This window comes from Saimiri boliviensis, chromosome 3 (assembly GCF_048565385.1).
Source record: "Saimiri boliviensis isolate mSaiBol1 chromosome 3, mSaiBol1.pri, whole genome shotgun sequence".
Taxonomy (NCBI): domain Eukaryota; kingdom Metazoa; phylum Chordata; class Mammalia; order Primates; family Cebidae; genus Saimiri; species Saimiri boliviensis.
The window spans coordinates 51550160-51567080 of record NC_133451.1 but is presented as its reverse complement, the minus strand read 5'-3'; the positions used below and the strand labels follow the sequence as shown (position 1 = coordinate 51567080).

Sequence of the window (16921 nt, the reverse complement as noted above, 5' to 3'; positions counted from 1 at the left end):
CACCATGTTGGCCAGGCCAATCTTGAACTCCTAACCTCAAGTGATCCTCCTGCCTCAGCTTCCTAAAGTGCTAGGATTACAGATATGAGCCACCACACCTGGCCTATTATGTCTTACTATGACTCTAAAGGCTTCACATCTGGGAGGGCAAGTCTAGCACCATGTTGTTCTTTAAACTTTCTATGTGATGCTTGGCTTTTTGCTTCCACATAAATTTTAAGATCTATTGTCAATTCCTCCCCCTTGCCCCCACAAAACCTTCCTGGGATTTCAACTGGAACTACCTCAACTCTATAGATCCAAGTTGGTGAAAATTTATGTTTTTTTATAACCTTTTTTATTAACCTGATAAAATCCTCCACTTATTCAAGCTTTCTTTAACTACTTTCAATATGGTTGCATAATGTTTCCTATGAAGATTCTGTAAATTTATCCATAGATATCTTGTATTATTCATGACTACTAAAACTGAATGCGTTTTCTTTTTATTTATCTTGTTTGGGATTTGTCATGCTTTTGAAATTCATTTTGAATCAGAGGGTTCCTGTGTTTTCTTATCTAGAAAATCATCAATCATTATCTCTTCAAATACTGCCTTTCCCACATTCTATTATATTCTCCTTGAGCTCTAAGTTATTAGTCAACGTATTATATCTTCTCACCCTATTCTCCAACATTTTAACTTTTTTTTTTTCTTTTTTTTTTTTATTGCATTTTAGGTTTTGGGGTACATGTGATGAACATGCAAGATTGTTGCATAGGTACACACATGGCAGTGTGCTTTGCTTCCTTCCATCCCCTCACCTGTATCTGTCATTTCTCCCCATGCTATCTCTTCCCACCTCCCCACCCCCCGCCCCTCCCCCATTTCCCCCCAACGGATCCCAGTGTGTAGTGCTCCCCTCCCTGTGTCCATGTGTTCTCATTGTTCAACACCCGCCTATGAGCGAGAATATACGGTGTTTGATTTTCTGCTCTTGTGTCAGTTTGCTGAGAATGATGGTTTCCAGGTTCATCCATGTCCCTACAAAGGACGTGAACTCATCGTTTTTGATGGCTGCATAATATTCCATGGTGTATATGTACCACATTTTCCCTATCCAGTCTATCATCGTTGGGCATTTGGGTTGGTTCCAGGTCTTTGCTATTGTAAACAGTGCTGCAATGAACATTCGTGTGCATGTGCCCTTGTAGTAGAATGATTTATAATCCTTTGGATATATACCCAGTAATGGGATTGCTGGGTCAAATGGGATTTCTATTTTTAGGTCCTTGAGGAATCGCCACACTGTCTTCCACAATGGTTGAATTAATTTACACTCCCACCAACAGTGTAAAAGTGTTCCTATTTCTCCACATCCTCTCCAGCATCTGTTGTTTCCCGATTTTTTAATGATTGCCATTCTAACTGGTGTGAGATGGTATCTCAATGTGGTTTTGATTTGCATTTCTCTGATGACCAGTGATGATGAGCATTTTTTCATATGTTTGTTGGCCTCCCGTATGTCTTCTTTTGTAAAGTATCTGTTCATATCCTTTGCCCATTTTTGAATGGGCTTGTTTGTTTTTTTCTTGTAGATCTGCTTTAGTTCTTTACAAATTCTGGATATCAGCCCCTTGTCAGATGGGTAGACTGCAAAAATTTTTTCCCATTCTGTTGGTTGCCGATTCACTCTACTGACCGTTTCTTTTGCCGTGCAGAAGCTGTGGAGTTTGATTAGGTCCCATTTGTCTATTTTGGCTTTTGTTGCCATTGCTTTTGGCGTTTTGGTCATGAAGTCCTTGCCTACACCTATGTCCTGAATGGTTTTGCCTAGATTTTCTTCTAAGGTTTTTATGGTATTAGGTCTGATGTTTAAGTCTTTAATCCATCTGGAGTTAATTTTGGTGTAAGGTGTCAGGAAGGGGTCCTGTTTCTGCTTTCTGCACATGGCTAGCCAGTTTTCCCAACACCATTTATTAAACAGGGAGTCCTTTCCCCATTGCTTGTTTTTGTCAGGTTTGTCGAAGATCAGATGGTTGTGGGTACGTTGTATTTCCTCTGAGGCCTCTGTTCTGTTCCATTGGTCTATATCTCTGTTTTGGTACCAGTACCATGCTGTTTTGATTACTGTAGCCTTGTAGTATAGTTTGAAGTCCGGTAGTGTGATGCCTCCTGCTTTGTTCTTTTTGCTTAGAATTGACTTGGCTATGCGGGCTCTCTTTTGGTTCCATATGAAGTTTAAGGTGGTTTTTTCCAGTTCTGTGAAGAAGGTCATTGGTAGCTTGATGGGAATAGCGTTGAATCTGTAAATTACTTTGGGCAGTATGGCCATTTTCACAATGTTGATTCTTCCTAACCATGAACATGGAATGTTTCTCCATCTGTTTGTATCCTCTCTTATTTCGTTGAGCAATGGCTTGTAGTTCTCCTTGAAGAGGTCCTTTACGTTCCTTGTTAGTTGTATTCCTAGGTACTTTATTCTCTTTGTAGCAATTGTGAATGGCAGTTCGTTCTTGATTTGGCTCTCTTGAAGTCTATTAGTGGTGTATAGGAATGCTTGTGATTTTTGCACGTTGATTTTGTATCCTGAGACTTTGCTGAAGTTGTTTATCAGTTTCAGGAGATTTTGGGCTGAGATGATGGGGTCTTCCAGATATACAATCATGTCATCTGCAAATAGAGACAATTTGATTTCCTCCTTTCCAATTTGGATACCCTTTATTTCTTTTTCTTGCCTGATTGCTCTGGCTAGAACTTCCAGTACTATATTGAATAGGAGTGGTGAGAGAGGGCATCCTTGTCTAGTGCCAGATTTCAAAGGGAATGCTTCCAGTTTTTGCCCATTCAGTATGATATTGGCTGTTGGTTTGTTGTAAATAGCTTTTATTGTTTTGAGATACGTTCCGTCAATACCTAGTTTATTGAGGGTTTTTAGCATAAAGGGTTGTTGAATTTTGTCAAAAGCCTTCTCTGCAGCAATCGAGATAATCATGTGGTTTTTGTCTTTGGTTCTGTTTATGTGGTGGATTACGTTTATGGACTTGCGTATGTTGAACCAGCCTTGCATCCCCGGGATGAATCCTACTTGATCATGGTGGATGAGCTTTTTGATATGCTGTTGCAATCGGTTTGCCAGCATTTTATTGAAGATTTTTGCATCTATGTTCATCATGGATATTGGCCTGAAATTTTCTTTTCTTGTTGAGTCTCTGCCGGGTTTTGGTATCAGGATGATGTTTGTCTCGTAAAATGATTTGGGAAGGATTCCCTCTTTTTGGATTGTCTGGAATAGTTTCAGAAGGAATGGTATCAGCTCCTCCTTGTATGTCTGGTAGAATTCAGCTGTGAACCCCATCTGGACCTGGGCTTTTTTTGGGTGGTAGGCTCTTTATTGCTGCCTCGACTTCAGACCATGTTATTGGTCTATTCAGGGTTTCGGCTTCTTCCAGGTTTAGGCTTGGGAGGTTGCAGGTGTCCAGGAATTTATCCATTTCTTCCAGGTTTACTAGTTTATGTGCATAGAGTTGTTTGTAATAATCTCTGATGATGGCTTGGATTTCTGTGGAATCTGTGGTGATATCACCTTTATCGTTTTTTATTGCATCAATTTGGTTATTCTCTCTTTTCTTTTTTATTAATCTGGCTAGTGGTCTGTCTATTTTATCTTTTCAAAAAACCAGCTCCTGGATTTATTGATTTTTTGAAGAGTTTTTTGTGTCTCTATTTCCTTCAGTTCTGCTCTGATCTTAGTTATTTCCTGTCTTCTGCTAGGTTTTGAGTTTTTTTGATCTTGCTCCTCTAGCTCTTTCAATTTTGATGATAGGGTGTCAATTTTAGATCTCTCCTTTCTTCTCATGTGGGCACTCATTGCTATATATTTTCCTCTAGAGACTGCTTTAAATGTGTCCCAGAGATTCTGGTATGTTGTGTCTTCGTTCTCATTGGTTTCGAAGAACATCTTTATTTCTGCCTTCATTTCATTGTTTATCCAGTCAACATTCAAGAGCAAGTTGTTCAGTTTCCATGAAGCTGTGCAGTTCTGAGTTAGTTTCTGCATTCTGAGTTCTAACTTGATTGCACTGTGGTCTGAGAGACTGTTTGTTATGATTTCTGTTCTTTTGCATTTGCTGAGGAGTGATTTATTGCCAATTATGTGGTCAATTTTAGAGTAGGTGTGATGTGGTGCTGAGAAGAATGTATATTCTGTGGATTTGGGGTGGAGAGTTCTGTAAATGTCTATTAAGTTTGCTTGTTCCAGGTCTGTATTCAGGTCCTGGATATCCTTGTTGATTTTCTGTCTGGTTGATCTGTCTAATATTGACAATGGGGTGTTAAAGTCTCCCACTATTATTGTGTGGGAGTCTAAGTCTCTTTGTAAGTCATTAAGAACTTGCCTTATGTATCTGGGTGCTCCTGTATTGGCTGCGTATATATTTAGGATCGTTAGCTCTTCTTGTTGCAGTGATCCTTTTACCATTATGTAATGTCCTTCTTTGTCTCTTTTGATCTTTGTTGCTTTAAAGTCTATTTTATCAGAGATGAGAATTGCAACTCCTGCCTTTTTTTGCTCTCCATTTGCTTGGTACATCTTCCTCCATCCCTTTATTTTGAGCCTTTGTGTATCCTTGCATGTAAGATGGGTTTCCTGGATACAGCACACTGATGGGTTTTGGCTTTTTATCCAATTTGCCAGTCTGTATCTTTTGATTGGGGCATTTAGTCCATTTACATTTAGGGATAGTATTGTTATGTGTGAATTTGATGCTGTCATTTTGATGCTACCTGGCTGTTTTGTTGGTTAGTTGATGCAGATTCTTGATTGTGTTGATGCTTTTTTACCATTTGGTGTGTTTTTGGAGTGGCTGGTACTGGTTGTTCCTTTACATGTGTAGAGCCTCTTTCAGGAGTTCTTGTAGAGCAGGTTTGGTGGTGATGAAATCTCTGAGTGCTTGCTTGTTCACAAAGGATTTTATTTTTCCTTCACTTATGAAGCTTAGTTTGGCTGGATAGGAGATTCTGGGTTGAAAGTTCTTTTCTTTTAGGATGTTGAATATTGGCCCCCAATCTCTTCTGGCTTGTAGGGTTTCTGCTGAGAGATCTGCTGTGAGTCTAATGGGCTTCCCTTTGTGGGTAACCCGACCTTTCTCTCTGGCTGCCCTTAGCATTTTCTCTTTCATTTCAACCCTGGTGAATCTGACGATTATGTGCCTTGGGGTTGCTCTTCTTGAGGAATATCTTTGTGGTGTTCTCTGTATTTCCTGGATTTGAATATTGGTCTGCCTTGCTAGGTTAGGGAAGTTTTCCTGGATAATATCCTGAAGAGTATTTTCCAGCTTGGATTCATTCTCTTCATCACATTCAGGTACACCTATCAGACGTAGATTAGGTCTTTTCACATAGTCCCACATTTCTTGAAGATTTTGTTCATTCCTTTTTGCACTTTTTTCTCTGTTCTTGCCTTCTCTTTTTATTTCATTGAGTTGATCTTCGACCTCTGATATCCTTTCTTCTGCTTGGTCAATTCAGCTGTTGAAGCTTGTGCATGCTTCACGAAGTTCTCGTGTTGCGTTTTTCAGCTCCATCAATTCACTTATACTCCTCTCTATGCTGTCCATTCTCGTCAGCAGTTCGTCCAATCTTTTTTCAAGGTTCCTATTTTCTTTGCGATGGGTTAGAACATGTTCTTTTAGCTCATTGTAGTTTCTTACTACCCACCTTCTGAAGTCTGATTCTGTCATTTCATCACCCTCCTTCTCCATCCGGTCTGGTTCCCTTGCTGGTGAGGAGTTGTGATCCCTTTTAGGAGGAGAGGTGTTCTGGTTTCGGGAGTTTTCATCCTTTTTGCGCTGGTTTCTTCCCATTTTTGTGGGTTTATCCACCTGTTGTCTGTCTCTGTCCCAGGGAGTTGGAGCTTTATGAGTTTCCGTTGCACTACTGCCTTTTTTGATTTTTCTTTCAGGTCTGACCCGCCCAGCTAGCAGCATGCCTAGCCACTGCCTGCCTGCAGGGGCTTTGCTGAGCTGCTGTGGGCTCCACCCAGCTGCCCTGAGCTCTTCCCTGTAGTCCTTTTTATAAGGGCGTAGTTAGAACTGTCTCGGCAATGGTGGCCCCGCCTCTGTTATGGTGGACTCTCTCTGTTGTGGCAGGTTGCCTCGGCAACGGCAGCCTGCCTCCGTAGTGGTGGAGAGTCTCAGTAATGGCGGAAACCCCTCCCCCACGGAGCCGGACCGTCCTGGTTCAGCTGTGCTTGGTTTGAAGGGCTCAACCCAGAGGGTTTCCAATTACTGTTTTTGTTTTCGTTGTTGTTGGGGGTGGAGGGGTGGGACCAACCGAGCCTGATCACCTGGCTCCCTGACTCAGAGTCTTTTCTTTTAAGTTGAACGACCCCGCGTTCCGGTCGCTTGTTGAAAAGGCGCCGGGATCTCCCGTGCTGCGACTCACGGAGTCGGCTCGAACTGCGGCGCCGGCTCCTGGCGGATTTTTTGCCTAGGAATCTCCTGGCCTGACTCGCTATTTCAGATGAATGGGCTATTCTGTCGTCTCAGGGCTCTGCTCGCCAGCTAAGAGGGCTCCCAGACCATTGGCTTTTGTACGGAGAACGGCAGCAACAGGGAGTGGTCACAGCAGCCGCGCGGGCGGAATCAGCCCCACGGGGGTCAAAACAGCCGCACCGGCTGGGACTGCGACGCTGGCGACCCCTCTGCCTGGGTATCTCCTGGTCTGTGGGCAATAAGAGTTCGTCTGGAAATGCGGCGTCCACTCACCCTCTGCACTTTCACTGGGAGCTGAAGTCCTGAGCTGTTCTTAGGCGGCCATCTTCCCAGCATTCCTCCCAACATTTTAACTTTTAAAATTCTTTGTTTCTTTCCAATGACTTCTAGTACTTTCTTCAGATGTATTTTCCAGTTTATTAATTACCGCTTTTGGCTTCTGGTCAAGCTGGAGTGATAGGGACCAGATTTACTCTCCTGCCTGAAATAACTAGAAAGTTGGATGAAATATATGAAACAGTGGTGTTCAGGACACTACGCATCAGGCAATGATGATCAGTGACTTCTGAGAGAGAGGAAACAAATGTGATGAGCTTTACACTTGCTCCAGCTTATTGCCTGAAGAATTTCCAGACTGTGGCACAGGAAAAGGAACCCACATGGAACCCAGTGGTCTGCCCTAAGTTCAGAAGACAGACATAAGAGTCAAAGAAGGCCAAGGCAGCTCAAGTTTGCAGGACAGATACTAGAGGAGAGGTGCAAAGGGTGAGAGCTCCATAGATCTACAAAGGGTATCCTTTGAGTCTTTGGCTGAGTAGAGCTCAGCATGGAGAAAACTACCCAAGGCCAGGGAAAGAACCATGAAAAAATTAGAGGGAATAATACTCAGAGCAGGGCCAGGAAAAGTTCCTGTGCCCTGTGCCCATCAGTTATTTGAAAACCTCATAATTCATAGGGCAACAGGTAGCATACGCAAAAGGGTTTATCTCAGTAGTGAAACAAAATTAGTCCAAGACTAAATGCTACTTTGATCCCACCTAAGAAATCTTAAAGGCAAGACTAAAGGATCAGGCTATTTCCATGTAATTTAACTGCATCCCAGAACAAACCTCGAGTATTTACAGTCATACAAACTATCTAATAACCAAGAAGGTAAGATTCACAATGGCTGACATCCAATCTAAAATTAAATTACCAGGCACACAAAGATACAGGAAAATATAGTCCAGGATGAGGTGACAAATCAACCAATCCACATGACAGAAATAGAAGGCAAATAAATTAAAACAGTGAAGGGACAGTAATAGAAACTGGCTAAAACAAAACACATCAAAGGTTGATAAACTATTGGGTACTATTGGGTGATGGGATCAATTGTATAGCATCACACAGTATACCCATATACAAACCCCACATGTACACCTGAATCTAAAATAAAAGTTGAAATTATAAAAACAAAAATATACTGAATTGTTAAAAATCCTATCTCTAGAGAGAGTAATAAAAAATGGAAGTAAATTTCTCTTTTTACTCTATGTCTGTATTATATGATTTTTTTCTTTCTTTCTTTCTTTTTTTTTTTTTTGAGATGGAGTTTCACTCTTGTTACCCAGGCTGGAGTGCAATGGCGCGATCTTGGCTCACCACAACCTCCGCCTCCTGGGTTCAGGCAATTCTCCTGCCTCAGCCTCCTGAGTTGCTGGGATTACAGGCACGTGCCACCATGCCCAGCTAATTTTTGTATTTTTAGTAGAGACGGGGTTTCACCATGTTGACCAGATGGTCTTGATCTCTTGACCTCGTGATTCACCCGCCTCGGCCTCCCAAAGTGCTGGGATTACAGGCTTGAGCTACCACGCCCGGCTTTATTTTTCTTTTTTAAGAGACAGGGTCTTGCTCTGTCATGCAGACTGGAATGCAGTGCTGTGACCACAGCTCACTGCAGCCTTGAACTCCAGGGCTCCAGTGATCGTCTTACTTGATCCTCCCAACTAGCTGGGACCACAGGTACATGCCACCATGCCTGGCCGATTTGTAAATTTTTTGCAGATATGGGTAAGACCTATCTGGTCTTACCCGGGCTGGTCTTAAACTCCTGGGCTCAACTGATGGCCTCATCTTGGCCTCCCAAAGTGCTGGGATTATAGGCATAAGCCACCATGCCTGGCCTATGATTTTTTATTAAGAGCAAAACAGCAATAATCATAGCTAATACCTACTAAGAGCTTACAATGTACCAGGAATGCCTCTAAGTTCTTTACATGTATTAACTAATTTAATTTTCACAAAACCCTAAGAAGTAAGTACTAACACTATTCTTATTTTACAAATAAAAAAATCAGGGAACAGAAAGGTCAAGTAATTTGCCAACAGGTAATAGGAGACAAAGATGGATCTGAACCCAAGTAATCAGCCTTCAGAGTATACACTCCTAACTGCTGTTATACAACTTTTCTAGCATACTATTTTGTAATTTTTTTGTAAGGAGTTGTAGTCTTGGTCTGTCACCCAGGCTGGAGTGCAGTGGCATCATCATGGCTCACTGCAGCCTCTAACTCTTGGGCTCCAGTGATCCTCCCACCTCAGCCTCCCAAGGAGCTGGGACTACAGGTTTGCATCACCATCCCCAGCTATTATAATTGTATAAAACAGTGTATTAGGCTGGGCATGGTGGCTCATACTTGTAATCCGAGCATGCTGCGAGGCTGAGGTGGACACATCATGAGGTCAGGAGTTGGAGACCAGCCTGGCCAACATGGTGAAACCCCGTCTCTACTAAAAATACAATAAAAAATCAGCTGGGCACGGTGGCAGGCGACTATAGTCCCAGCCACTCGAGAGGCTTGAACCTGAGAGGCGGAGGTTACAGTGAGCTGAGATCACGCCACTTCACTCCAACCTGGGCAACAGGAGCAAAACTCCATCTCAAAAAATAAAAATAAAAACTTAAAAATAGCATATTAAAACTGTAATTGACATAGTTATTTATATAACACAATTTACCCCAAATCCAGTTTGATACATTACCTGATGATTAACACATGTCAAATGTTCAATAGTTTTCTCTAATTCTGATTTTCCATAAAGACCCATTTCCTCAATATGCTGAAAAAGAATGTTAAAAAAAATTTTCATTTGTATCAGAAAACAAAACAAAACCATCATAGTAAGCAATGCCAAGTCTACAGTTCTATTATGTTGTATTTGTTCTTTCATAAAACACAGAAATGTTTTAAAAAGTAAGACATTACTTTCTAAAGAAAGTCATTAGATGTTTTACAAAAGTGATGTTTTTGGTTAAAAAAGGCACAATAGGTTTCTCATCTTTTACACTCTCTACCTCTATGTGTGATTGTAGTAGAAGACACAGATTGGTAAGTATTCATTTATAAAGATTTATACAGATTAATCTGTAATAGCAAAACTATAAAAGGACAAAATCAGCAGGTTAAATAAAATGCTCAGGAGTATGCCCTCACAAGAAGAGATATAAGAGAAACAGAATGCAAAGGAAGACAAGACAAGATCAGAAAGACAAAGGAAACAGAATACTACAGGGCCATGTAAGAGATGCGAGTTTGAATAAGGGGCTGGTCAACAGTATAAACACAGAGACTATTTTTCTGCTAACTTCACTTTACCCAACTTACTGCTGCTAAGTCTAAAATAAACAATATAATTTGGTGTTCACTGGGAGTTTTTCTAGCATGGATTCATATTTCTATCCATGTTATTCATTAAAAAGAAACAGACACATCTGATGTTTGGATTATACATTTGGTTGAGTCACTGTACTGTATGTATGTATGTATGTATGTATGTATGTATGTATGTATTTATTTATTTATTTAGAGACGGAGTTTCGCTCCTGTTACCCAGGCTGGACTGCAATGGCGCGATTCACCACAACCTCTGCCTCCTGGGTTCAGGCAATTCTCCTGCCTCAGCCTCCTGAGTAGCTCGGATTACAGGCATGTGCCACCATGCCCAGCTACTTTTTTGTATTTTTAGTAGAGACGGGGTTTCACCATATTGACCAGGATGGTCTCGATCTCTTGACCTCGTGATCCACCCAAAGTGCTGGGATTACAGGCTTGAGCCACCATGCCCGGCCGTATGTATTTATTAAATCACTCAACTAGTATTGAGTATATACTCTATACCAAGCACCAAGTAAGGTATCAGGAATACAGTAGTGAGTAAAGTGGGTAAAATCTCTAACATCACAGATACTGGAGCCCAGCAGAAAAGACAAAACCTAAATAAGAGCTCAAAATAAAATCCATGAATATTCTGCTAGGAAAAGGAACTTTATGCCAAAATATTAAAAGGGAATCTAGATTCTAGGGTTCATTTCCTATCAAAAGACATGATGTTTGACCTGGACCTAAACGATAAACGGAAATTAGCTGGACAAGAAGATTGGAAGGTGTGAAGGAATCTTTCAATAGCCTATGTAGAAGGTTGGAGGCAAGAAAAAGTCCATTAAGCTTGGAGTCTTGTGAACAGGGGAGACGAGTTTAGGGGAAAGAAGCTAGACCCTGAGGTAGGCAAGGGCCAATCACTGAAGTCCTCAAAAACAATTAATGGATTTTAAATAGGAAGTGATATGATCAGATTAATATATCTGAAAGATAATTCTGGCTTCAGTGTAAAATACAGCTTTGAGAGAGGCAAGATTAGAACAGGGGCCATTCATACAATAATGCAGGTGAGAGAGAACAATGACCAGACCAGGACGGAAGCAGGGGAACGGAAAGAAGTAAATAAATTCAAGAGAAAGTAACATGAGCCCCAGAAGCCAGATTCTTGCAACTCATAGCTGGGTGACGGTGGGCAAGTTATTTAAACTCACTGTAACTGAGATCTCATCTGTAAGCAGTACCTATTAAATACAGCTGGGCAAGGTGGCTAATGCCTGTAATTCCAGCACTTTGGGAGGCTGAGGCAGGTGGATCACCTGAGGTCAGGCGTTGGAGACCAGCCTGGCAAACATGACAAAACCCCTGTCTCTACTAAAAATACAAAAAGTAGCAGGGCATGGTGGTGGACACCTGTAATACCAGCTACTTGGGAGGCTGAGGCAGGATAACTGCTTTAACCTGGAAGGTAGAGGTTGCAGTGAGCTGAGATCGAGTCATTGCACTCCAGCCTGGGTGACAAGAGTGAAACTGTCTCAAAAAAAAAAAAAAAAGGCTATTACAGGCTGGGTGCAGAGGCTCATCATGCCTATAATTCTAGCACCTCGGGAGGCCAAGGTGGGCAGAGTTAGACCAAGCTAGCCAACATGATGAAACTCTGCCTCTACTAAATCACTTGAACCCAGGAGGCGGAGACTGCACTGACCCAAGATCGTGCCACTGCAGTCCAGCCTGGGCAACAGATCAGAGCGAGACCACCCCTCAAAAAAAGGCTATTGTGAAGATTTACTAAGACAATCCATGTAAAAAGCACTTAATAGAACAAAGCCTCTCACATGGGAAAGGCTTAATATATGCTAAATATTATTCAAGAGATAGATAGCACTTATGGGAATTGGTGATTGAGAGACAGATATGAGCTTTCAGGGAGCTCTTAGTGATAGATGATGCTTGAATTTGACAACTAGTTAGACAGTGGAATAATGGGAAAAACTGGAAGAGGTTTAAGGATTGTGATTAGTTGCATTTTTAAGTAAAAGACCTGTTATAAACTCATAAAATCCTGCCTCCTGTAACCCAGAAGGATTCTGGTAATACGAATGTTGTTTTTTCCAAGCTTTCAGTACTACTGCATTTTTAAAATCCTATTTTTACATTCTTTGGTCATTTCAAAAGATATGGAAAAGGATAAGTCAGTAGCTTGTGCTAAAAGCTGCCATACTGCACAGAAGTTTCCCATTTGGCAATTTTAACACTTATTTTTATAAGAAAACACTTTCTGGAAGGCAGTATTCCAAAAGATTCCAATTAAAAGTATTCTTAAACTGTTATATTTAGGGTGAAATTTTAACTGAACATTGTGACATAAAGACTATGCTTATAATGCTAAAACGTTTTTATTTCTAATTTTAGCTGCTACTTTCAAATCATTAATTCAATAATATTGATTGCAAATAAACTATGGACTCTATAATAATAGAATTTAGTACTTATAATGCGCTAATCATTGTTAAGTGCTTTATATGTATTAATATACTTATATTTTTGGAGATTATAAAAGAAACTATAAAGTACTGACCTTACACATGGCACCAAACGTACAAGCAACAAAAGAAAAAAATAGGTAAGTTGGACTTCATCCAAATTAAAAAATGTTGTTTTTCAAAGACATCAATGAGAAAGTGAAAAATGACCCACAGAATGAAAGTATTTGCAAATCACATTATCTGATAAGGGTTTTATCTAGAATATATAAAGAATGTTACAACTCAATAATAATGAGACAACTCAATTTAAAAATGGGCAAAGAATCTGAACAGACATTTCTCCAAAATGGATATAAAAATGGGCAATGAGAATATGAAAAGATGCTCAACATCATTAGCTACGAGGCAATGCAAATCAAAGCCATAATGGAGGGCCGGACGCAGTGGCTCATGCCTATAATTCTAGCACTTTGGGAGGCCGAGGCCAGCAGATCACCTGAGGTCTGGCGTAGGAGACCAGTCTGGCCTAGGAGACCAGTCTGGCCAACATGGTTAAACACCATCTCTACTAAAATTACAAAATTAGCTGGGCGTGGTGGGGCATGTCTGTAATGCCAGTAACTTGGGAGGCTGCAGCAGGAGAACTGCTTGAACCCGGTAGGCGGAGGTTGCGGTGAGCCAAGATTGCGCCATTGTACTCCAGCCTGGGCAACAAGAGCGAAACAATCTCAAAAAAAAAAAAAAAAAAAAAAAAAAAAGCCACAATGGAGACTACTTCACATGCACCAGAATGACTATAATATAAAAGGAAATAGTACCAAGTATTGGGGAGAACATGTAGAAATTAGAAACTTTATTCACTACTGGTTGGAATAAAAACAGCTTGGTTGTAGTGGTTAAAGATTGACTTATCACATGACCAGGAATATACCAAAGAGAAATGAAAATATATATCCACACAAAAAGCTGTATATGAGTTCCTGGCAACATTATTTATGGATGAAGCTTGAAAACATTACGCTAGTGAGAGAAGTCCGACATTTAAAAATCACATATTGAATGATTCAATTTATATGAAATGTCCGGAGTAGGCAAATCCATAGAGACAGCAATGGACTGGTGGCTGCCTATGGCTGAGGGGGATGGCAGAAATGGGAAGTGAGGCTACTGTGTTTCAGAGTTTCTTTTTGTGGTGATGAAAATGCTCTAAAATTGACTGTGGTGATGGTTAGTTACACAAGTCTGTGAGTATACAGCTAGTCTCTGTTTTACAGGGTTTATCAGGATGTAACCCCAGTATAAGTTAAGGAGCATGTAGACTTAACAATGGCTTAAGAATTTTCTATGTAAGACTTTACAATGGGTTTATTGGGGTATTAAATGCATTTCTCCCATTACATTTTTTACTTACAATGGTTTTACTGGAATGTAATCCCAATGTAAGTCAAAACCAATAAATTGGTATACTTTGAGTGAATTATATAGTGTGTGAATATCTCCATAAAGCTGTTACTAAACAAACAAACAAACAAAGATAATGTCTTCCCATATGAGAAACTTCCTATTAAGTTCAGGGATTGGCAAACTTTTTAGGTAAAAAACCAGACAGTATATATTTTAGGTTTTCTGGGTCATACTACAAAAGCAGCTACAGATAATACATAGACAATTGAGCAAGGTATTCCAGTAACAGTTTATCAACAATGAAATATTCTTCTTAATCCATTCTTAACCCACAGGCCACACACAAACAAAGTGGTCTGGATTTGGAATACTAACTTCACAGGAAAATGTATACAAATACCTCTTCTTCTCAACAAGTTACCTTTCAAAAACATGTCAATCTTCTTACCTCTAATTTTTCTTTTAAAGCTTCCTTTTCTGTCATAATTCTTCTTAAGTCAGATAACGCAAGTTCTTTTTCCTTTTCCATAAGACTAACAATATTATGGGGTGTTGTGGTTTGGGTGGATTCCTGTCTTAGGGCGGATAATTCTTCCTGAGCCTTAAAGAATTAAAAGAAATAAATTAAAAAGGCACTTTGGCAGGGCACGGTGGCTCACACCTGTAATCCTAGCACATTGGGATGCCAAGGTGGGCAGATCATGAGGTCAAGAGATGGAGACCATTCTGGCCAACACGGTGAAACTCCGTCTCTACTAAAAATAAAAAAATTAGCCGGTTGGGGTGGCACGTGCCTGAGGTCCCAGTTACTTGGGAGGCTGAGGTGGAAGAATCACTTGAACCCAGGAGGTGGAGGCTGCAGTTAGCCAAGATGAGATTGCACCACTGCACTCCAGCCTGGCGACAGAGCAAGACTCCGTCAAAAAAAAAAAAAAAAAAAAAAAAAGGCACTTTGGTAAAAGATATAAATAAAAAATACTTTGGCTATGTTCCCAGTTAAAAAAGGCATACCGAACACATGCTACCTTCACCCTCTTCCCAAATCCCAACAAAATGAGAGTAAAAGGATTAAAATAGTAAGAATAATAAAAAAAGACAAGGGGATCGAGGGAGGAACCAGCCACAAAATGTTGGAAACTAGACAGCAGACAGACAAGTAGAATTAACTAGGCAGACCCAAGAAAGCTGAAATGCAAGCCAGTGATGGGGAAAGCCCAGAAGTGGGTCAACTGACACTGCAAAATCCCCCCCAAAAACTCAAAAAAGCGACTCTTTCAGCTTGACCTTTTAACTTGCATGCCTCCTCCCCTTCTCAAAATAGCAGGATTTCATGGGAGATGGGTATGTGAACAAATATGGGTGGCAGACACAATGCTTCGCTCAGACTTACCTTGCTCTCTAACAACTGAGGCTTTGCTAATGGGGCCAAGCTGAACCCCAATTCCCTCTTCCTAGAGTACACTATTTACAGACAAAGTCCTAAATAGGCAAAATATCCAAATAGTTGGTGCTACCCACTGTTTTGACAGATATTTCCCCACACCTCTGAATTCTAAGCATAAATTTGGCTCAGAGTCAGGCTGAGACCCATTCCAGGTAGTTTAAAAAAAAAAAAAGATTATTTCTAACTGATCTGATACATAGATAGGCTAGAAAAGGGAAAGAATAAACATGAAAAAATAAGAGAAATATCTGCTTTAGAAACAGGATGATAGTAGAAACTACTACTGCTAATTTTAATTCTGAGGCAATATCACAGGTCCATATATTATAGTAATGTGAAGGATATACACCAGCTCCATTATAGTTAACTGGTTCCATACAATCTATTGGCTTAATCATAATAAGTCTCTTACTTCATTATATAAGACACTTAGTTTATCTCTTTCTGCCGTCAGTAATTTAACATTGGATTGTATATCCTCCATATATTTTTCAAATCTTTCTAGCATACGTTGAAGTTCATCTCTTTCTCTTGTGATCTGATGAATTTCTGAATTGTAATCACCCTGAAATAGAATTAAAAAACAAAAGTTACCATGTTATAATCATCACTACATGGTTGTCACAGGATACTGATGATGAGACTGATTGAAAGATGCTACCGGACAAAAAGAACACAAGTGCCTTTAATGTGATTAGGAACACAGTTTTCAAAATCTATGATGAGAGCAGATGAGAGTACTGGCAGTACTGGGGCAAATTTCCTGGGCTTCAAGTTCCCAGAAGAGACTTAGCTGCCAATGGCATGACTTGATCAGATCCCATGAGATGCTTCAACTTTTATTCTCACAAAGTTGTTCATACTAGTGGTACTTAAAGCGTAATCCCCAGACCAGAAGCAGCAGCAGTAACTTGTTAGACATGCAAATTTTGGAGCTTGGAGCCCAACCCAGACCTACTCAGTCAGAAACTTCAGAGTAGAGCCAAGTAACTGTATTTTACCAAGGCTTCAAAGTGATTCTGATGCCTGGTAATTTTTTAGAGCCACTAGTTAGTTTATCTTCTACAGAGAAGGGGCCAGGAAGTTATCTATGTATCTGCTCACCCAGTACAGATAACTGTAACGGCCTGGTATATTCCTCAGTGTTTTCTATGACTGAATCTAAATTAATACCCCAGGCATACCAACTCCCAACTGTCTCAGCTTCAGACCTACAGGAGGCCTATTTATACAGTCAAATGAATGTAAATATTTCTACCAGGCAGTGTATACTAAGAATATTCACTGAATAAGCAACTACTTCCAAAATTTCTACAATTTAGTACAATTCAAAAGATGCCCACAATTTAGTACAATTCAAAAGATTCACTGTCGTCATCACTATGGTAGAAAAATAAGAGGGCATTCTGATTCTCCCCACACACGTGTAAATAAATGTGTATGTCTTTTTCTATTTTTAAAAAAAAGATAAT

At 40.3% G+C, this 16921-nt stretch overlaps 1 protein-coding gene across 7 annotated transcripts in view; it reads right to left on the bottom strand.

Annotated features, from left to right (window-relative positions):
* CEP135 (centrosomal protein 135) overlaps positions 1-16921 on the bottom strand; it is a 186990-nt gene that overhangs the window by 113761 nt on the left and 56308 nt on the right. For all 7 annotated transcript variants that reach the window (XR_012516837.1, XR_012516838.1, XM_074396162.1 and 4 more), the window contains 3 exons: positions 15862-16014; positions 14454-14606; positions 9502-9579 (listed from right to left, as the gene is read on the bottom strand). Coding sequence is in view for 5 of the 7 variants with exons in the window: in XM_074396162.1 (XP_074252263.1) it covers positions 9502-9579; positions 14454-14606; positions 15862-16014 (384 nt within the window). In the remaining 2 variants the exon portion in view is untranslated. The remainder of the gene's footprint in view (positions 1-9501; positions 9580-14453; positions 14607-15861; positions 16015-16921) is intronic.